Source organism: Haliotis asinina, chromosome 8, assembly GCF_037392515.1.
Source record: "Haliotis asinina isolate JCU_RB_2024 chromosome 8, JCU_Hal_asi_v2, whole genome shotgun sequence".
Lineage (NCBI taxonomy): Eukaryota > Metazoa > Mollusca > Gastropoda > Lepetellida > Haliotidae > Haliotis > Haliotis asinina.
Genome location: NC_090287.1, coordinates 1,170,593 through 1,193,999, shown reverse-complemented (window position 1 = coordinate 1,193,999; position 23,407 = coordinate 1,170,593). Strand labels below are relative to the sequence as shown.

The 23,407-nt window shown below is 40.2% G+C and overlaps 1 protein-coding gene across 1 annotated transcript; it reads right to left on the bottom strand.

The window, feature by feature from the left end:
- Nucleotides 1-3,607: 3,607 nt before the first annotated feature.
- LOC137293739 (tripartite motif-containing protein 2-like) lies at nucleotides 3,608-22,594 on the bottom strand. Its single transcript, XM_067824452.1, has 3 exons — nucleotides 22,527-22,594; nucleotides 8,798-9,104; nucleotides 3,608-6,431 (listed from the first exon to the last, which is right to left on the bottom strand). Exons 2-3 carry the CDS (start codon nucleotides 9,102-9,104, stop codon nucleotides 4,942-4,944), a joined length of 1,797 nt encoding a protein of 598 aa, XP_067680553.1. The 5' UTR covers nucleotides 22,527-22,594; the 3' UTR covers nucleotides 3,608-4,941.
- Nucleotides 22,595-23,407: the final 813 nt, after the last annotated feature.

The following is a 23,407-nucleotide window of genomic DNA, read 5'->3' as shown; positions in this document are numbered from 1 at the left end:
TTACATTTATGGACAACGTAGAGACATGTGAAGGGATGATCTGAACGTCCCCATCAGTCTATATTGTAATTCATTTCTTTCGAAATTGCTGCTCAGGTTGAAAAATAAACAAATTTAGCCAGTGAGCCTACTTCTACAGATAAAAGTATTTGGAATCCTAGTCTACACCAAGATGTAGTATTAGGAGAGTTCTCTCACACAGTACAGGCCATATCCTTTAGATACCTGCTTCATTATAGAGTAGTGGATGCGTATGATACTGATCACTGCATTGTCTGATTCAGACGCGATCATATACAAACAGCCGACATGAAGCTGGAATATCGTTCGGCGCGGCGTTAAACAACAGATAAACAATCTATCAATTATTATGTAGAACATGTTCCTAGATCTCACTGCACTGTGTATTTCATATGGCTTAACACATGTCAAAATGCTTCCACGGCTGTATAACGTCCAAGAACATAAAAACCAAGTTACACGCAGAACAAGTAGCAGTTGTACTCAGGGTATGACCTTTGTTCAGGGTAACATAGCTTCAAGCTTGTATCGATGCTATTCCCATGCAGATGCATATCAGTAAGAATCTCTCTGCCATACAACCTCAAGAGTGCACCTACGATGTCTGTGTTTACATCTGATCTATAAACATACCTCCTCTGACGGCACCACGGATGGCCTTAGCTCTTGTCTATCTTCTGTATATACACATAAACACTGTGGTGTGCTTCGAGCAAATATGTCGGTGACGTGGAAATACTGCTATATAAATACCCGTAGTATGTTTATTATCATGACAGATTGGAAGCTCAATAAAGCCTGTTTTGAACTGTGACAGCAGATGTTGTGACAGCCGGCGATCTTGTACGACGATAGAGATCAGGCAGGAAATTTCAAAAATGACGTTTCTGGATCATTAGTACGTGTTAGGGCTACTGTTTGCCAGTGAGCCTTCTCTTGACAAGGCAGACGGCACGATCGCGCACATCAAACAAATGTGAATTGAACTTACTCTCATCAGTAGACGTGACACGTCTATTGGTGATATGGTAAGGTGGGATGGGGACACGGTCTTCGTCCACCTATCTGTCCGCTTTCGTTTGGGACAAATGTTCAATTGGAGATGTCCAGTTTTACACATAGATAATATTAGTCACTATTGTGTTTGTGTCTGGTGGTTACACCTTCTAGCGTTATCTAGCCCAATGTAACTTTACACAGCCACAAGAAAATATCGCGTCCATTCTACAATTCAGAATATATTTTGAGTATTATTTGTTTCAGCAGTGTTACGGCTGTACGAACCAGACTTTCCAGTGATTGACACCATGCGATGAACATGTGTGTATAATTCATTCTCAAGTTATGATGATGCCAGGTGTTCACGAAAAGGTGACCGGATCCTGCCCCACCTAGCATCAATGACACTTGTGGGATGATGAAACATTTCATTAATATAATTCCCCTGTCAACATGTGTGCTAATGGTTTGCTCTCCGGTTTCAGTTTTATATTTCACTGTAGGTGGTAAAATAAAGTACTTGACTGTTTAGCTGCACACATACCCTCACCGCCACACCGGCAATAGCCGAGAGCCGCTACACATCTCACCAATACATTCAGCGGAGATCTCAACAGGACACAAAATCAATTATCTCTCGTCCCGCTGACCCAACTGCAGGTGAATATTCTTAATCGAAGTGACAAAAGCCACCTTCATAAGAAATCTCTGCCAAAAGCACAGTCGATTATACATTTGTGACTATATCATGAGTTATTTGTTCACTAGACAAACTTCTGGAACGTAGGGTAAAATCAAAATGTGGAACTGTATCGGCTTGTGAAAGTTTTCTGGAAGCATATTCTAATTAAACACCCGATATTTAAATCAGCTGATTTTACTGATCGTGATCTGAAATGATTTCTAAGAACGGCAACTTAAATTATTTTGTTTAAGCGCATACTGGGTGAAACGCGGACATGTTTTCTTCGAAACGATGAAGTGAAGGATGACATGTTCATCAGAGAGATGTCTTTGTCAGGACTACAAGCACCAACTGTTATAGTAGACTTGACAAATACCTCTAGAAAGTAGAGATCTAGTCACAACTCTAGGTTAGCTCTAGGTTAACTCTATGGAAGTAATCCAACCAAAATATATTTATGGCACTAGTTTTCAGAAATGCTTTTATTTCTTGTTTTTGTGTGTGCAAGTTTATGAGTACCATTGTTTCGTTATAGTATAAACAAAACAAACTCGGCACTTCTGATGACCTTTTCTCTATCTCTAATGTACTGTCTATCGGATTGTTGAACGCTCTGCTACTGGAAACTGGATGTTTACCATGTAACATCTGCTTGAAAGGTTCCTGGATGACGATATCGCATCAGAGGACATAAAACAATTTCTTTAACTGAGTGGGCACTAGCATTTGCTTGAGCGGTTTAATGTAATGATAAATTGTAAATGTCACACACAGCTTTTTTTAAATTACAGCCTTAACTGTCCGCAGAAAAAAACATGTGTATTTAACGATAGGAATTAACAAAGTCTGTTTCAATACAGTCTGATAAATCAAACTATGATGACTGAAATGATAAATACATTGTTCACTATTCAAATTCACTGAAGTTTTTGCCTTTCAATATTATGTACATGAAGCAAAATAAAACAGCAACACCATACAAGCATTTCATGAACAATACTTGACGTCGCACGCGGGTAACAGATTGTTCAGTCTCAGTTTGTTGGTCTACAAAAACCGACAAGAAATGTCACTAGAATGTGTTTACGAATCATAGTAACTACTGCTGCTCTCGGGGGACCCCCTTTCCCCACGCCATTGGGAGTACAAGTTACCCATGTAAACGGAAGTTCAAGAAAGCCACTCCGACTTGGGTGTTGGTACAATTCACGTTTACATGGGTCTTTTCCTAAACATTTGCACCAGTGAAGATCAGAGTTAGATTGGTCTTCAGTAAGCCATGTTTAACGTCAGAGGCAGCTAAAGGGATCGGGTGGTCAGGTGCACTGACTTGGTTGACACATGCCATCGGATCCCGTCTGCGTAGACTGATGTCCATGCTGTCACTGGATTGTCTGGACTGTCGATGATTTACAAACACTGGCCACATGGCTGGAATATTGCTGGGCGCGGCGGTAAACAACAATCAGTCAATCCTCTTACATTAAGCTGACACGTCTAAACAACGGGGAGAGTTCCTTGGGATAAACAACTTTATTACTAATACGACCGTGTCTACTAACACCGTAATGAAGCTAGTGATATAAAACACTGCAGGTAAGGCAACTACCCATCCAAAGCTTAGACTCACTAGTGTAAAATGTAGCCACTTACTTCAGTCAACTGTTCTAAACTAGATTTTGCTCAATCTTTCATATCTGTTTAAAGGTATCGTTTACACATGAATTGACGTATTGTAAAACACTGAAAGATGATTGTCAAAAAAGAAAATGTAAAAAGTTCTCCGGACGAGGGTACGAAGCGCTACTGGTGCTGCCTGAAGATATTCGCATGTCATTCTTTACAAAGTCATGAGTGTTCTCCTCCCACAGTCCCTGTTCCCCGGGTTAATACACTTCACACAATTGTTTCTTGTTTTATTCATAATTCAAGGAACTGAAAAGTACAATGTTGGACCTCATAAATAAATTAAGCCTGTGATAAAGAAAGTATATGTGATCTGAAAAGGTTTAATAAACAAAAATGACGACATTCATAAAAAAAAAATGCAGGGGTGGCCAATATACAGAGAACGGTTTCAACTGAAATCATATGGCCAGAAACCTTGGCCAGAAACCGGAAGCTTCACCGAAACCGGAACAAATATCTCTGGAGAGGACGGCTGTTTCAAACATGGTCACTACCCGCAAGATTGAAATATTAGTTGCTTGATAACGGCAGAAACATACTGGGAAAACGCAAGCCCGAAAAGAAACATGAAAACATGAAACCGAGGCGAGCGGAAAAGGCGAGTAAACCTGAACTCTTTCATTTCTTGTCGAGGGTCTACCCGAATGTACACAAGTGTCGCTACAAAGTCCTTTGTGTTATTTATAACACCCGTGAGGGGAAAGTGAATTCCCTCCACGGTCCCTCTGCAGCGGCGAAGACAGTCTGCTACGGTGGGCTTGGCTTCGTAATCATTTGGATCTGTATGCAATAGCATGTGACCACTTCAGCTACTCAGAATAATTACAATAAGCAAAACTGAAAAAAAATGAAAATTAGTCACCTATGCATTACATATATAAAACACATTGCAAACCTTCCACTGTTGAATAGGATGCCTTCAAGTGATACGCTAAGATACGCCGGAGTTTCAACCATGATCTTACTGAGGGCATCCTTGGGTAGTAAACCTTTCTTCCTCATAGCTTATGAGGATATGCATACTGATATGACGACCTGACTTGTTACTAAACGCCATCTTCCTTAATCCCTTCGACACTTACTAACGAAATTACTAGTGGTCACAAAATCCGTCACACATTTTTTAAGAGCTCTGTATTACACTTGACTCAAACAATTATCGTACGTTCCACACACGACATAAAAGCCTTAGAGCACACCCGATAAACTTTTGACTCTTATATATACATAATATACAATGTACACACTCTTTTCGGTTTTCATAAATTCTATTTTGCACTGATTGAAGTGACGCTTTCTAAATAGCAACACGAAGATAACTGTTAACATTTACTTTACAGAACCACAGTGAAGAACTCGCAACCGAGGTGTGCTTACCCAGTTTACACCAACTATTGTGACTTGTTTCGCTGTTTATGGTCACTTGTTAAATGTTGGCATCATACAAGGGGTAAATCGCCAGCTTTCGTTCAGGACTTTTTCAATTCCTTTACAATACTGGATAGTCGAGGTATTGTTAGCTCATGGATTGGTGACAGGCATCAAGGTTAGGTTCTCTTGAACTCAAATACTTTCACTCTTTGAGAACTTTCCGTCACAAAGAGTCGCGTTGAATGAAGAAATACCCCACACAAAGATTCGGCTCCATCCTGGGACATAAGGAGGTCTTTGATAAACTCCCCAGTATGTGTCAGTAGCACCAGTCTCTCCGTCCAGTAGTCTGCTACCAGGATGTACCCAGTGTTGGTAGTTGTAATGCCACGTGGTCGTTTCAGTTCTCTACCCCCTGTTGGCGTGTAGGCGAAGGCAAGTCCTCCCTTTCGCGTGATGCAGTACACGGAACCAGAGCCCCCGTCGGACACCAAGATGTTGCCGTTGTTGGTAGTACTCAAGAACCATGGTTCACGTAGCAGGTTCTGACCAGTCGTGTGTCCAGTGAAGGTCTGCAGAACGCCCCCCGCCATATCCAGCACATCAACAGAAGATGGATCCATGCATCCTGCTGCTAGTGTTGAAGAACTTAAGGCTGTCAGACATCGGTATTTCTTCTTTGTTTTGATGGTGGACATCATGAAGAGGTCAGGTGTCACCTGTGCTAGGACTATAGCGTTGTAGGACCAGAATGACACAGCCACTTGGTTCTCTGTCAGCTTCGTCACAGTAAATGGATTACTTTTAAGCGTCAGTTTACTCTGACGTGATTGATTCTCCAATGTGTACAATGATTTCAGGCATTTGTTGCTCCAGTCTGTCACCACTAGCGTCTCCATGTTGTCCACAAACACAACAACAACATCAGACGCATCAGGCGCAGTGTTGTCACTGTCAAACCTGACATCAATTGACTCACTTAGCATGGGACTGGACGTAACATCAAACAATGGCTTCTCTAGTCTTCCCAGACGGACATCCGTGAGAAATGCTCGCTCATCGAACTCATCAATGAATATCATATCCTCCTCCTCTGTTTTGTGTTGGAGATGAAAGTGTCTGTCTGTTGCCTCCCTTATTGCTCCAGACTGACACATCTGGTAGATGTCAAACATCTCAGTCTCACTGTCCGACTTTAACACCTGTGTTATGTACTCAACATACTGCTGATACATCTGGATGTGTATTTCCCCCGATTTCACCTGTCCTTTCAGATCAGCAATCTGCCGTTCAGTCATCTCATTCAGCTCGTTCAGCAGCTGTTTCTCCCTCTGTTTGATCATAGTCATGGCTCTTTGGGCGACCTCCCTCGTCTGTAATTCCAGCGACAACTTCTTCTGGCTCATGTCGAGGATCCGTGACTGGTGATGCAAAACACTGGACCTGGTGCTGTCCAGCTGCTTGCTGATCATGTCCTTATTGTCCAGTAGGACGGACCTGATCTCTGGTAGCACAGTCTGTATGGGGACGACAGATGCACACGTCCTGTGGTGCAGTGTACAGCAGTTCCCACAAACGGCTTTGCTACAGTCTCTGCAGCAGAACTCCACCACGCCCCTTTTCTCCCCGAGCAATGTACAGGAAACACACAGATGCTTGCTTACATCTGCAATCGAAGCAAAACATATTTTAAATGTGAGTATCTTAATGATAAGATAGTCATAAGTTAATGTTAAAGTATGGCACTTGCGACTATCTTAGCAGCAAGATAGTCATAAGTTAATTTTAATGTATGGCACTTGCGACTATCATGGCGCTAAGGGAGCTCCGAAAATCTAGGCCCTGAAATATTGCACATGGGGACACCTGAAACGGGCTTCACACATTGTACCCATGTAGTGAATTGAACCCGGGTCGTCGGCGTGACGAGCGGACGCTTTAACCACAAAGCTACCCAAACACCATTCTTTAACATCTAATGGGTAGTGCTCCTCAGTGCGAAACCTACCGTATGATATATCTGTGGGTGGAACCGATAAGCTGAGAAGCAGTCTAGAGCCCGTTTGGCATCATTGATGCCGTATCAAAATCACGGAAGCATTTATTGAAATAGTAGCATCGAAATAGTTCAATGTCCTCTTATATGTTCTTCATATGATTTTAACACATTTATTTCCCATCAAAGGAACAGGATTGGTAAGCACGCATGTTTACATAAATACAGCTCCGGGATACAATAGAAGGAAGAGTAAACATGTCATGATGAATGTACAGTGTGAATGATATAAACATGTTGCAAAAGTGAGAAATATCGCCAGTCATTGTTAAACAGTATTATATCATTCACACAAATTATTTTGGATCATATCTGGCTGTTGTGTCTATAAACGAGAGCATTGAAATTACAAGTATTTTGTTTGCTGTTGAAGATCAATTTTGGTTTCCAAATCAAACTGATGTTAGGCCAAACCCCTCAGTATAAACATACACAATTTGACTTATATCCTTGTAAATAATACATGAGCAGATTCTTCATAGTTATTACCAGAAGAGTAAGATGATGTTTGGGATATAAATCTTTCATATTTGTGCGCAGTGAGGTCACTACTCAGAGTCAGAGACGAACATGTATGATCTGACAAAATCTGCTACCGAAATTTAAGTCGAAATTACTGTAGATATTAGATTTGTTAAAAATCTCGATAGGCTCACTGACTCTCTATGTTCGGCTGGTAATGAATTCCATAATTTAACGGTAACTGTAATTCAACGGTAAAGGACCTCGTATAATTTACAGATTTATTGTTTATAGTGTGAAGATTTGAATCATCCCGCAGATTATATAGCCTGCGACAACTGATACTCTAGGCGGAACAAGCTTACTGATAGACCTTAGCGTCGTGTTATTAATCATTTTGTAAAACATAGTCCTTTATGAAAGCATCTTCATCGGCACACCGGGTGGCAATTAGTTCCCTTGTATAATTTATGATGGCTGGTACCACGAACAACACCACATAGGGTTCTTAGAGCATGGGAATTGAGCATTTCAAGCATATCTGCCTGTTGTTTTGTACAACTATCCCATATGTGATTGCAATAATGAAAGACTGGTAATATGAACTGTTTATACATGCTTTCTACTGCTAGACACATATTAGTTGATCCTGCGCACTAAACGCATTTGTGACAAGAGAGGCGGTACAACGAATTTGGAGAGTACACTTGGCTGCTACAGGTAGCTTGACGATTATACACGTGCAATACATGCTAACCGTGACATGAAATCAACACCGCTACCGCAACACCCGTCTAGCTACTGTGTAACACCTGTCTCGCTACTGTTTTACACCTGTCTCAATACTGTTAAACAGATTTCGATATTTATTAGACAACCTGTCTCCCTCTTGTTTCAAGTGGATAATTCTGTGGGGCGTTCCCAAGTATGCAAATTGGGGTCATTTGTCAGGTCGTGGATCATCTTATATGTGTTTACCAGTAATGTTTTCGAGACTTCTTAAACAATTGACCACTGTGTAACATTTTATCAAAATCGTTAGTATTTTTCATTCCATGAGCAATCCAGATGAAGTGTAAGACCTAAATGTTTACGACTCTGGATGGAATTAATGACACGGGTTAGATTCGGCATTGGCGTTGGTTGTAAGACGTATTGATTCTGTCTCATTGGAATTAAAGGATACTGGCCATTTTTCTGCCCGTTCCAAAATTTGCTCTAAATCAGTATGTTCTTGATATAAGCTGAATGTTCCATACCATTAGAAGTGATGAGGGTAAAGGATAGCCTTAATATGAGAGGAATGTTCCTTAGGCGTTATGTATCAGCCACGTGTTTTATTCCTTGTGAGAGCAGGAGCCCTCCCTGTCAGCGGCGAGTTCCCTCCCTTGGAAGCGACGTCGTCAGTATCAACCACGGGTTCTCTCACCTTGAGAGCCGGTGCCCTCGTTATCAGCGGCAAGATCCCTAGCTTGGAAGTGATGATCGGAATGCGAGCGGACACAGTTCCTTACCTTGTGTATTTCCATCCCCTGGGGCGAACATGTCCAGTAGCCCTTGTATAAGGAAGCTCGGCTTGATGGGTTTCACCCACTCTTCCACCGGCACGTCTGGGTGCGGGACACTGGTAGCCTGGCGGCAGTAGGGACACGGGATGCAACTCAGGAGAGTGTCGTGGATGTTCAAGAGGTACTTCTTCAGACAACCCCTACAGAAGGTGTGACCACACGTCAGAGTGCACGGATCCTTGTACACCTCACTACAGATACAACACGTCAGGAAATTCTCATTCAACTTCTCCAGCTTTGTGACAGCGTCCATCTACAACACACACCAAAGAAGATATAAAACACCTTGCCAGGTGGACGTCATGTGTAGCTTGTGTAAAGATTTCACCATGACACATCGAAATAAGTAGGGAATAAGTAATCCAGATAGCACAGACAATAGCCTTCCTAAGAAAACAATAGCATTCCTGATGAATCCAACTGCATTCCACAGGAGCACTGATTAAAAATCTTTAAACTATTCAAGATATTTCAGTCAATCAATAGCATTCCACAGGATTACTCCTTAAAATCATTAACGCTCTTGAAACTATGCAAACTATTTAACGATAGCATTCCACAAGTGTGCTCCTTAAAGCTTCTGACACCATTCAAACGACATGCGGTGAACAAAAAAGATATAATACATTAACCCTTGAACAGCTCAAACCGGTTAGTGTCTTAAGTGTTCTATTATACGTGTGTTTCACAACTCTCACTAGTGACAAATACATTCCAACAAGTTTGTTAGCTTATAAATGAATCCTTTTGTATATGTTTGTAATCTTCTGTCATTATTCAGGTCTATGATAGGAGAGAAAGGGTTAACTTTATGAAACGTGCTCATTCGTGGAGTTTAGAACGTGTAATCAAATAAAAGAATGGATGAACCAATGAATGAATAAACGAGACGCTGCTTTGAAAAACTTGAAATGCTCTCTGCAGAATATACGCAGAGAATCAGCGATGTTCCCGTACGCTCCCGAAATTGAACGCCAAAACGCAGATAGAGGAGGGGTAATGCATTAGGTTTGGCCTCACAACGCCTCTGCAGTTGCGTTCGAGCGAATACTTCCGGTTCATTGTCCGTGTCATGGAATTGTAGTGCATAAATAACATCGAATGTTAGCAAAGTTCAACACCTTTAAGTGTGGTGACACACTTTGTCCTCGCATGTTAGACATATTACATTTTACTTTATAAGTAAAACAAATAAATGAATAAAACTTACCTAAATTCGAACAAAACGGGTTTGCATACACGCTCCGCCGTTGTCATATCTGGGATGCTTTCTTTTTTATATAAAAATAATTCCAGTGTTAGTCTTTCCAGTTTCACTGAACATTCGGTCTTTAAACACAATTTTCACATCACTTTTCAGGACAGGTTTCACATTCACAGCACAGTTTAGATTGGTACAGTTCACAGTACAGTTTGATATTTCCACTGGAATAAATCAACAGGTGTTTTTCCCTTATAAATCACCAAAAGTTAGTTTTTTCATGAGAAAGTATCATTAAGTTATCATTCCCACACGTTTCAACAAGTTAAGTCGCAAATAGCTTTCATATTAGTTATTAGCTACATACACAGTGAGATTTCTTGGCGTCATGTAGCAGTTATACAAACAAACTGTTCAAAACTCGTGATGCTCTCGGACACGAACGAAGTGGGTGGAGTAGTTTTACAAATCCTTTCAGCGGAATCCCTCTCAGGGTTCAACTGGTGAAAAAACATAAGATATCTCACGCGTGGTCGGTTTTATCGTTTGGTCAGCCGTTCGCCGAAACGACAGGCTTTATGCAGTAACTGTTATCACAAACCGACCTCTACCCCGCGCATTTTATACTAACCGATAAACTAATGTATCACACGTTCAGTTTTCGTGATTGTCGGACACGCGTAAACGTTATACAACAAATATCACGACTTTTTCTACAAATTTCAATAAAATGTACTGTTCAAAATGTCACGAACAGGATTTTGCAATACCAGTAGGTTTAGTATATAAGACGAAAAAATATCCATGCATTATGAGTGTCATGCCTGTTCTATTGATTTCACCTGCAACATTTGGCTTTGATTATTTATTGGTTGATCCTAACCATCAAATTTCTCTTTGCGAAATTCCATTTCATTTTCATAACTATTTTAGATCAAATCAGGAATTGAAGAAACAGCTTTTTTCTGTTGATACAGCCATTATTTAGTGTCAAACATTAATTGTGAAATTAGTCTCACTGTTAATTTATTTGCCGCATCTGTGGAGATAACCGGTTATATTAGTAAAAATGTTTATGAACAGAGCCGATCGCCACGTGTTCACCACCACCTTCATTCCTGGCACACCTGTATACCAAAAGACATCCTGGTACCTGGTACCACATAGTCAGTCCGATTGATCATTTCTTTCACCCTCAGATCAGGTGATTAGGTGCCTGACTCTGAGGGTGCGGGTTCGAATCCCGGATGGGACTCAACCAAAAAAGTACTAGTATTTGTACTTTACTGAGAAAGTGAAATCCCACATTTGACATATGTTGTATTTGACCACTTTCTTAATGGCATCGTGTAATCATAAAATATACTTGTCACAGATTTCTGATACATGTTGGCAAATGTGCGGTCAGGAAGAAAAAAAATGAAGGCAACCATGCCTGCACTTGCCGCAAGATTTATTATGATGACAAACTGAAGTCAAACTTGTGCATGACACGACATTTTTTTCCAGCGGCTGACTGATTGTGTCCTTATGTTTCACTGCAAGAACAAACTTGCTGAAAAAAACTATGTGTGACTACTTTAAGACTACAAAGAGAATAAACCTGAACATATTTGTTGACACATTGTTTATTGACACAATATATAGAGTTTGAGGTTTCAATAAAATGATTCTAATGCTCCCGATTTCCTCATCCCGGGAACACCTTCGGCAGCTTTACGTTTCACAAATAAAGCATTTCTATGTGTCTTTGTCGTGTCCTTCTTTTTTCTTCCAATACGTTTCATGAAATGTTTGGGCAAATGTAAACGCTTTAATAGTTTAAGAAACTGTTTATAGCCCACAGGTGAACGCCTACTTCGCGGTGACAGGATAAAAACACGAATCAAGTTGACAATGTTCGAGTTTTGCAGCACATTATTATTGTTTCCCACAAGTTGTACATTCTCATCTACATGTGATTGTCCTTTTTCAATGTTGTTTTTCTAAAAAAAGCAATAGTGACATCACTTTCCAAATGTTTTGGTAGAAGAAATGTTCTTGATTAACCGGTCAGGAACTTGAAACAGGAGTTCAGTCTTTTTGTCGCATGCCGGATTATCAGCCGGTTGTCCCGAGTTAGCCATCCGTTGTGAATCATCATCATCGATCTCATTCGCTTTCTGAGGCTGAGCTGTCTGATGAGCTGTCTGTTCGTCTTGTTTGGACATCAGTGTCTGATAATTCTCTCTCGTCAGAAGAATCATAGGCTTGCTCATCTTATACTGAGGACAAGTAGGCTTGGTAGTTCCTTATGCAAATGGATAAAACTGAATGGTTGGCAACGATGAGCTCACGTTTCCTGCGTCTGATGACACTCTTACTGGCCAAGATTCGAATGACGGTCTTATGTCGTGACAGACGGATTTTATCGCCTTCTGTTAGCTGTATCTTTACAACAAGAATATTATACACTAGTGTAATCACTGACTTAATCTGTTCAGATGAAGCATGAGTCAGCGTAGCTTTTCTCTGTGCAGAATTAGCTTGTTCTAACATGATAAGAAAAGCCGATGCTTGATGCTGTAGGGTAGCTGTTCCACTTTCAAATGAAGACACACATCTTTGGTTATTGTTATTTATCTAGACATAAAAATTCGCATCTTCTTCGTTGTCATTTTCTTTGCAATGGCTACAATCATGAGGAGGGTCATGCAAACCCTTTTCCAACAAATCTTCACCCTTAACAGACACAGTGGTACTGTGTTTTGTGTCTTCGTAATCTTGTAAAGACATAGCCTTTCGAAAAATATTATTAGCCACCACTCGGTCATTTTCACTACAGGAACATTCGTAGTCTACCCTTCCATCTATCCATATGTCTTCATCTAATATGTTGGGACACAGTCTGTTATTCCACAACAAGTCTTTAATGACTTCAGTCCATGAGTCATAGTGATGTTCTATTTGTAAAGCAGCGTAATCATCTCCCCACACTGACACTGTAAACAATATTCGAGAAGCTGTTTCTTTCAATGTTGCATCTTTGTTTCTGTTTTTTTTCGATGATGTTGATCAAACAATTGCTTTCTTTCACTGCATACATTCTGAGGGAGAGCTGAATGTAAAATGACTGAAGTGAAGTGAATTGGCTGTTATATAGAAGGTTGTCAGTTTGAAAAACTATGGTGATTAATATTTATTCAGAGTTGTATGCGTTCTAACCTTCCTTGTTGGTTTTCGGTTCAGACACCATGTGAATATAAGTACAGTGTGACGACAATCAAAAATGTTGTGCTAGTGGATCATCTTCATGAATGTGCTTGTAGTCAACATTTGAAACAGTAGACCTTGTCAGAAAGTCCTGTGTAGATAAATCCCGCTTCTGCCATGACATTTGGTGACTGCTTCATTTGTAAAGGCCAACCGTTGAAAGACTTCAGTCTGTCACTAAACTTTTGGCCAAACGTAGTATTATTGCGCAGAATTTCAATACAATCTGGCACTATGTTATCAAACCGTCCACACACATCCATGGCTCTTTTCGGTTTTAAAGTAAAAATGATGAGACATGGCTGTATACTACCATATTTATAAATACTCGTCACCCTATATCTGCGGCAGGTACACTGTACACACCTCATCAAAGAATATCCCTGTACGCAAACGTCCCTACTGAATAGGGTGAGGTATCTATGAGCAGATAACCATATTTCTTTCTACTTACAGCATCTTGAAAAGATTCGGTAAAATATTTAGTCTGTCCTTATACTCATGTGCTGAGCGAGGGTTAGACAATAACACAAAATAATGTGTGTTCATCGACATAGTTCTGTTGCATTCCCCTTTTGGACAGGCTGATTGTTGGATGTTAATAACAGAAATTCCCAGATGGTGTGATAATGTGGTATGTAGGTGTAAAAACAACTGACTTTTACACACTCGTTGCATTAAGTCATCTACTACCAGCAGACATCGTTTATCTGATTCTAAAGAATATGAATTTAACTCCTGTCCTGTGGGAAGGACATCTTGAAAACGAATATTGGGAATAATTCTCTTGAGCTCACTATAGACATCCTACCACACAGCATAGCAGTAAATAATCAATTTGGGTGCGGGATCAAACATGATATTGGCTTGTCTTAACAGACGTGCAACCCAAAAGGTTTTACCACTAAACGATCCAGCTATCACGGATATGGTTGTGAGCGTTTTAAAAGGCAACAGACACGTACTTTCATCCATGATGTATCTTGGTAACCTGCTCAGTATGAAACTGAGTTATATCACTATTAGCGTACGTATTTGTAAACAAACAATACTTTAGTCTGAACTATTTATTTTAACAAAATATCATGCATGAATGTTATTATCGACAAGAAAATACAGGAAGGAGTACAATATCTGAAGTACTGACAAACATATTGTGATACAAAATTGTCATTCCAGATAAAGTCTTTAGCATCAAACTGGTGGACAAAATGGTGAAAACTCCACTTGGCTTTCAATTGACACAACAAATAATACAAGCAATACAGTCCACATACATTTGAATCTACAGATTGTATCCATTCACCATTGTGCAAATACGATTGAACATAAGACTTTAGATAACTATCAAATATGTCATCAATCTGTTCAGCTAAACTGTCAAACAGTTCTGATCTGTTTCCTTTAACGCACATAGCAACCCAGTGACGAGCTTTCTTTTGACTACAGTCTGTATTTACAATAAGTTCAACCCCTTTTCTTATCATGGAAGATATGAGTACAGGCATGTATACTTAGCAAAAACTCCTAAGACTTGTTTTGTAGGACAGGATCACATTGTATGGCACACTTCAATTCAGAAGCTTTCATGTTTACTTGATGTACACATTCCGTGCTTTATCAATTTCTATGATAAATTTTCTTTCACTCATGATAACACAGCTCAATGTCTTAGTCAAAGCAGATTTGAATTCAATTTCAAGTCTCACATTTCCCGATTTCACAAGATTGAGATAATCAGTATCTACTTCATCCAGTTGGTAAACAAAAAGAGCACTACCAAAGCAAAAAGTCCTTTCTCAAAATACCATTTCCCTGGTTTTGACACCAAAGTTTGAGATAGGTGTCTGCATCGTCTGCACTTGTAGCTCTCCCTGGGACACTGATACCATTCACGTACAGGTTGATCGTTTTAATCATGCTCGATTGAAAGTTGAAAGGATTCCCATCATATTTCCCACTAAAATTGCTACTATCTACAAATCCTACAATAGATCGATTAGCAATGGGATTTGAGACATTGTCAATGGTATGTGTTAACTGAGAGACAGGAATGCTAGTGACCTTCACCTCAGACTTGGTGAATGGATAAAGGGCATTAGAGTTGTTCTCAAACAAGGTATTGTGAGCTATAATCAGGGCTGGGTTGACACTCAGTCTGCAGACTTTGAGATAAGCATCCAGTAGTGCTATAGTGATCTTTTTGTTGGCCACACCACTCATGAGACAGAAGGTGTACCTATGTATCTATTCATCTCAAATGCATCTTCAAATAAGTTTCCAGACATGGTCATCTCTTGACTCGATGTCATCAAACCGGTGTTGCTTCCTGTTTCTGTATCCGTTGCTTCTATATCGCTGTTCGATGCTCCTACATCTTTGTAGAACAACTGAGAGGTTAACTGAGTAGTCTTTGCATCAGCTCCAAAATTCAGTAATGCTTTCATCATGATCCTGTAAGCATAATGATTGTTTGTGGAAGAGACCAGTGTGTCATTCAAATAGACTGAAACCTGGCTAAAAGCCACTGAAGAAACAGGTTGATTGCCCACACGTGTTCTTTATCAATCAGTGAGCTTCCATCGTTGTGAATGACCTTGAGTTTCATATGCAGTCTTGTCCTCTTCAAATCAAGGTAGTCACTACCTGTGTTAGAAATACTTAATTCCAAAGGCACCTCATCGTTGATTTGACTCACTGGACGTACATTTTCATAGTAATATTGTTGAATACATGTCTGAAATGGAGGTAGTGTGAACAGATTTAAAGATTCAGAACTACCTCTTCGACATTTTTACTAGTGAGCAGCGACATGGTGTTAACCAAAGATATCGTTTTCGTTCACTGGAGTGCTCTGGAGCACACAGGCTGTCTTTGAGGGGATGCTGCTTGTTAGACGTATCCTCTTGGTTGTGACCACCTGTTCACCTGCAGCCCTTTTTAATGATTTCTGTCTCTTCTCTTTAGTATCTGCTCTTTCCACCACACTGTGAGGTTCAGAAGTGACCTGCAGTTTGACTTTAACTTCTTTTGATGCTTCATCAGGTTGATGAGATGAAATGAGCTTAGGTTGTGGTTTTCCATTCATCAATTGACAACTACCTGTCATGTGTTTTTTTAAACAACCATTTGTTGTAATCGGGCATATACAGAGGTAAAGACTTCATGTCAATCACCAAAAGGGTAAAGTCTGAAGTGAAGTGTTAGGTGAGTCTCCTCTTTCAAGAATGACAGCGGAGTTCCATCACTTGCTTTTATACTAATTTCAATCTCTGGAGATTCTTTCACCATCACATGGATATTGTATTCATTAGCAAATTTAAAGTTAAGTCCCTCCCTCAGGTCAAAACGCCTAAACAATGGTAATTGAGTGTGTCCTATCAATGAACTGCCACATAGGTTACACAACACATCTACACATCATTCATATGAGTGAGATCCACCTTTCCGAAGTTTAATTCTGTCAAGCTGACTACCCAGAAGCCACCAAACACCAATCTTTGATTGAGTTTCACACGGAAATGATAGGGTTGTTCCCTTTCTTTGAGTCTGAACACTTCAGAAACACATATTTCTCCATTACAAACTTTTCAATTGACTTTCCTCCACATATGAATCAAAGGAACTGGGCCAACCTAACCATCGAACCAAAGCATGTCTTTGCATTCATACGTTTCTTCTTTAAGACCTTTTCCCACCTGCCACTCAGTATCCTCTCCTTTATTGACCTTCTGCAGTTCACTAGTATAAAAGGTACCCTTGATCATTTCATCATGAAAATCTGTGAGTTTGTACAGTGGAATTTCCTATCTTTTAAAACGGTGAGCTATTTTGAACAGTTCTTGTGTCCACTTCAAGTCAAGTTCTGTGTTGAAAGGTCTCTTCAGATATGGAATGCGAACAAGATGTCCTACTTCATATTTGAATTTCGGTGCAGACTTTTGAGATGTTTCAACAAAGGTTTGACATACACATGTTGCCAAACTTTCAATTCATTACCTTTATTCACTTGAGCTGGTGATAAATTAGGTAGGGAGGAATGCAACGTATCATTGTAGTTGTGCACTAGTTTAGGTAAAGCATCAATGTAATGTTTGGTATTGTTGTGAGTCATGTAACGCGTAATCAATGATTTTAGCGTTCTGTTGAAGCGTTCTACATAATTACTTTTGATGTTTTCATTCCGCATAATGGTATATGAGCGATGTTTTTCATTTTCAAATATGACTCAAAGCCTGCTCGAAATTCTGATCCAGCATGTGCGAACCTTCTTTGTTGCCTAGTTTTAAGTATTTCTTTGAAGGCTTTCAACACCGATTAGGGATTCTTGTTTTCTAAAGTAAAAGTATATCTGCTCAAGATATCAATAGCCACCAGCAAATATCTGATGCAATCATTCTCTTTGTTATAACGAGAGAGGTCGGCCAGATCCACATCAAACATTTCATTCATAAAATTCACCCTTACTTTTAACCTTTTCAATCTATGCTTGACTGGCCTATGTAAACAATAGGCATCTTGATTTTTCACAAATCGTTTCACATTCCTCAACCTGATATGTTGTTGTCTGTTTTTCTTCAATTCATTACATAGTTTTGATGGACCAAAATAAGCTCCAGGATTTTCAGCATTGAAATAATACTTTCCTATGGCTTTTTTTTGCTTTAACACGCTGCTCTTCTTCCGAGGACTCGTGTTGTTCTGTTGTACTGAGCAATATATAGCATGAAACACCATTGGGTTATTTTATTCATTTTTACTCTATGACCATTCACTAAAGTTTGTTACAATACATAATGATAACCGCCATGTTTACTTCTGTATTGACACTGATAGGATATGACCTTCAAAGTCCTGCGATACCGCGTCTTTCATCATCCCCTCCTTCATCATAGTAGCACATACAGTTCATGAGATCCATTCAGCACACATGAATTTGTCCACTATTACAGCTCATGTAACGCAACCTATTGTTGTAACGGCATACACTGCAACTTTTCTGAAGAGGAGTAAGTTTCTCTTCCTGATAGAGATCTTCCATGATTCCACTGGATGAATCAACAGCTGTTACGTCTGTGGCTTGTTTCTCTTGCTGTTCTATGTCCTCCATGAGTTGAGTGTAATCCAACCACCAGTCATCTATAGCAGGTTCTGTGGTAGGTTCTGTGATAGGTATTATGGGTTGTGTCGTGAGGGATGGAGTTGACACTGCTTCAGTATCTTCTCCCATTTCCCTAAAAATGACAAAGAACATTGGTGAATGTTGAACCGCAAACACAGTTACACGTACATAAATGAAAAGATATTCAAAATGAAGACAGTGATAAACTATACGCTTACCTTGGTTGCAAAGGAGTGGATTTCTTCTTTTTGGTCTTCTGCTTCTGACCCCTTTTCTGTTCCTTCACTTTCCTTGGCTTCTTAGCCTGAGCAAGATGCTGTTGGGTCATCGACGGTTTCTGTTGCTTGAATTTCAATCCTCAGAGGTGACAGCAATTTCTGAATAATTCAACATCAAGCTCATGAGAGCAGGCGATAGCGAGGGAAATTTCTGTTCTAGGGTCTTCATTCTCTTGGACATCTCCGTGTACGTGGTTTTACACGTTTCGTGCAAATGGAGCTGGGTGTTAAGAATATCCTTCATTTTTTTAAATGTACTCGTGACCAACTGGTCTGTTGAAAAGTCCACACGTCGAAGGTGAAACATCTTCTATGCCATATGGATTACAAGCAGAGGTGTCTTTCTGAAACTCGCTTGGCCTATAATGACGATGTAACTGATTTGAAATAACTTATACTAAAAGATGCATGACGGGATTGTGTAGAGCATGATCACACCGATTGGATGTAGAGTTGTACACACGCAGTTTGCTTGGTTAACACTCTACATCAGTTGAATACTTTTATTCTAACTTAGGAATGTTTGTTCGCCTGTACTTAAATCGTTTGCATAGTTTTCGGGAACTTCAGGACCCTGGGGAATGTTTATTGTATTCTATTGAATGCTTTATTCTACTCGAGGAATGTTTGTTCACCGCGACGTCAATAGATTGAATGTTTTCAGAAGCGTTAAGGAACACACCTGTGGAATGCTTGTTCATGGCTTCTGGAATGTTATAATCTATTGAATGCTTTATTCTTCCTCCGGAATGTTTGTTCCCCGTGACGTCAATAGATTGAATACTTTCAGGATTTAAGGATTAATCCTTTGAAATGTCTTTTGGTGTGCTTAGGGATGCTGTTGTTGTGCTCAGGAATGCTGTTGTTCTCTTAGGAATGCTATTGTCTGTGCTATCTGGATTACTAATTCCCTACTGACATAAACACGATAGGAAGTAGTTGAAACTGGTGTAGCGCTGATACACCGAGCTTACAAATACATTATATTCACCCTTTCAGAGACATAACTGGTTTCATATACACTGCCGTCACTGAAAGGGCATAACGGATAGAGGGTAATGGGTTTCAAAACAAAATATTTTCCAAAATGATCTTAAAATAGTCTCACCCAGAATTTTTTAATTTCCGGTTGATCTTAGAAATATTAGGTTTCATTTAATAGACGTTTCATGGCCTCTCCTCTCAGACATAAAGTATTGAAGTCTTGAAGCGATGAGTATAACAATCATTGTCTAAAACAACGTGTCCGGTTCATCAGAATGCAAATGGTAACGCCTTCAGCGATCAGTTTTCCTTAGTTCCTGCTTTGTATCTGTGTTCTGGGGGGCACGGCCACTATTACACTGAACCAGCTGTTGGTGCATCAGGAAGATGAAACTGTCAACACAAAGGCTTTCCAGTGCGATGAATCAGCGTGGCCACCACTTCCTGTGTGAGTGTTATACATCTAATGTACAGGCAGGCAGAGAGTGCATGTATGTATACGGAAGTTATTTCATTCGCGATATTATTCCAGTCTAGGAGAGAGGTACGTTTAAGTCCGTTTGGGACAATATCCGGGTCCTATCAATCGCTCGTGGTACATTAAATGAAACTGACATAGACTGGAACTAATGAGGTTATTCATATTGAGTATAGAAGCATACGTGTACCCAAATAACTCAAACTACAACGTTACCACTATATCAGTCAGGCAAACACTTGAGAAAACCAATCACCCACCTACCACTGAATCACTCACCAGCGTAACACTTACTCATTCACCACCGTAACACTCACTCAACTACCAGCGTAACACATACCCACCATCGTAACAATCACTCACTCACCACCGTAACCCTCACTCACCACCACCGTAACACTCACTCACTCACCCACTTCTATAACGCTCCCTCACCCACCACTATAACACCCACTCACCACTGTAACACTCACTTACCTACCACTATAAAACTCACCCCTCCGCCACTGTGACACTCACTCACCTACAAATATAACACTCATCCCTCCACCACTTTAACACCCACTCACCCACCACTATAACACTCACCCCTCCACCACTGTAACACTCACTCACCTCACTCACTCACTACTATAACACCCACTCACCCACTTCTATAACGCTCCCTCACCCACCACTATAACACCCACTCACCACTGTAACACTCACTCACCTACAAATATAACACTCATCCCTCCACCACTTTAACACCCACTCACCCACCACTATATCACTCACCCCTCCACCACTGTAACACTCACTCACCACCGTAACACTCACCCACCTACCACTATAGCACTCATCCACCACCATAACACCCACTCACTCACTCACCACTATAACGACAATCACCCCTCCACCATTGTAACACTCACTCACCCACTACTATAACACTCACTCACCTACCACTAAAACAATCACCCCTCCACCACTTTAACACTCACTCACCCTTCATTGTTTGGTGAAACACACCGTAAAATTTCTTTAGAGCACTCGGTGATATTTTGATTTGAAACCGTCGTTTCCCGTGTAGGGCATGTTTTATCGTGGGTATTGTAACTCCTGTGGCACTATTAACAAGCCGGATACAGGCCAACAGTTATCCTCATCCTTTGAGAAAATCTGAATTGTTAATGAATACATTATAGTCAGCACTATCATTCCTGTAACTACAACAGTCAGACACGACCCGCAGTTTATTCCTTGTTCTCTAAACCAACCTGTGCTACACATAACTGTTCACTGCATAAATGTGCAGTGATATAGCTATGGAGACAAAGCTTTCAAACACTGTATTGTCTTCTGACCTCACATACCTGATTACTACAATCCTGCACTGAATGTAACGGGGAACAAAACGTACCTAACACCGGCAAACCGGCTAAACAGGAAACCTGTCACCCACCACGTTATACTCCCAGTTTCGGTAAGTGACATGTTAAGTTCCAGCGACTAGTCTGAGTAAAGTCAGCATAGCGTCAAAATATCGCGACATCAAGAGACAAGTGTCTCTAAAGTCTGAGGAGCGAGATGCATGTGGGGGAGATTTAAGGAGCGAAATAAGTTCGCGTAAAGATGAAGGTGAAGGAATGAGATAAGCGGGGTTGAAATTCAAGGGGCGAGATAAGTAGGGGAGAAGTTGAAGGAGTGAAATAAGTAGAACTGAAGTTGAAGCGGTGAGATATTTTAATGATCTGAAGGGTGAGATATAATAATGATCTGAAGGGTGAGATAAGACGGGGAGACGGTCAAATACGTAAAGGAGAATATGACATGGGGAAGATTGTAGGAGCGAGATAAGTTGAGGTATAGATGAACGTGAAGGAATGAGATATGCAGGGTTGAAACTCAAAGGGCGAGATAAGTAGGGGAGACGTCCAAGGGTGTGATAAGTAAGGAGAAGTAGAAGAGGTGAGATAAATAGGGCAGAAGTTGAAGTTTGAGATAGGCAGTGGAAAAGATGACGTGGTGATATAGGCATGGGAGACAGACTAGATATAAAGCGAAAGCAAAGAGGGGATTTAATTTGTTCAGTTGTAGGTTAAACAGTTGCATTTAACAGACTGTCGTAACTCTACTAAATATACTTCGTGAAACAAATCTTGTGACTGAACACCGTGACACACTGTAAGTCCTGAATCATCGATTATGCTTCACCATTCACAAGGAGCATGAAACATAACCTTGATATAGCTACAATCTAGTATAACAGTTTGTTTACGGAATAATATTGCTGATCATAAGTTATTGAGTCTGTAGTTTAACATGAGCACAGACGGGGCGATGTATGGGTCTCCATACATACATGACATCAGACTTACCCCGACAGAACGACGTGTATCAGCTGACCCGTCGTGTACATTGTCGACTCTGTTCTCCGGCTGCGTGCTGGCGCATCGTTTATCAGGCCGGAAACAGTCTACAGTTTGGTTTCCGTACTGGGAGTAACATACTTCTAAACCCAGCTTATAATATTCCGCAACATGTGTCTGAAAAAGATCGTTATCATTTACATCCATCGTGATCGCCTTCGTTGAAAACTTTTGTTGACTGAGTTGTGTAACTAAACTTTTGTTGACCGAGTCATGTAACTAAATGATGTACTGTTAGTTGCAAATTCAGAACCACCATTCTCGAACAATAAGGAGAAGTTCATGCAGATTACAATGCATAATTTGTAAGAGTACATACATAATATGACACTAGTTCACATGGACCGGTGGAACAAATTTCAAGCTACCTTAAAATGATATCTTCAATACATTAAACGGACAGTTTTCTTTTCAAATCAATCTCTATATATTTAATGTGGTTCGCACTTTTAGTTGCTAACAATGCTTTCTTTATAAAATTGCCAAACTACTCAACAATCGGGTGTAGTGAAATTGCACCCTTGAAACTGTAATTTCACTACACACGATTGCCAACTACCTGTCTGTTCCAAGAGCAAGTGACCCTCCCTCGTAAAAATAACGCAAAGTGGCAACAACAAAATGATCAAAATTGTGAGACAAATCATGGACAAGAAATGGCCTGTAGATTTCATGATTCTTTGTGACTTTGCCAAATTTGGTTTTGTTGGAATCATTAGAGTGTTAGTGAGCAATTTATCGGCCTCACTTCAAATCAAACGGAGTGTAAGGTGGAATGGTCTTAAACTGTATTATGTTTACATCTATTCACTTTGCTACAGGGTTTGTCC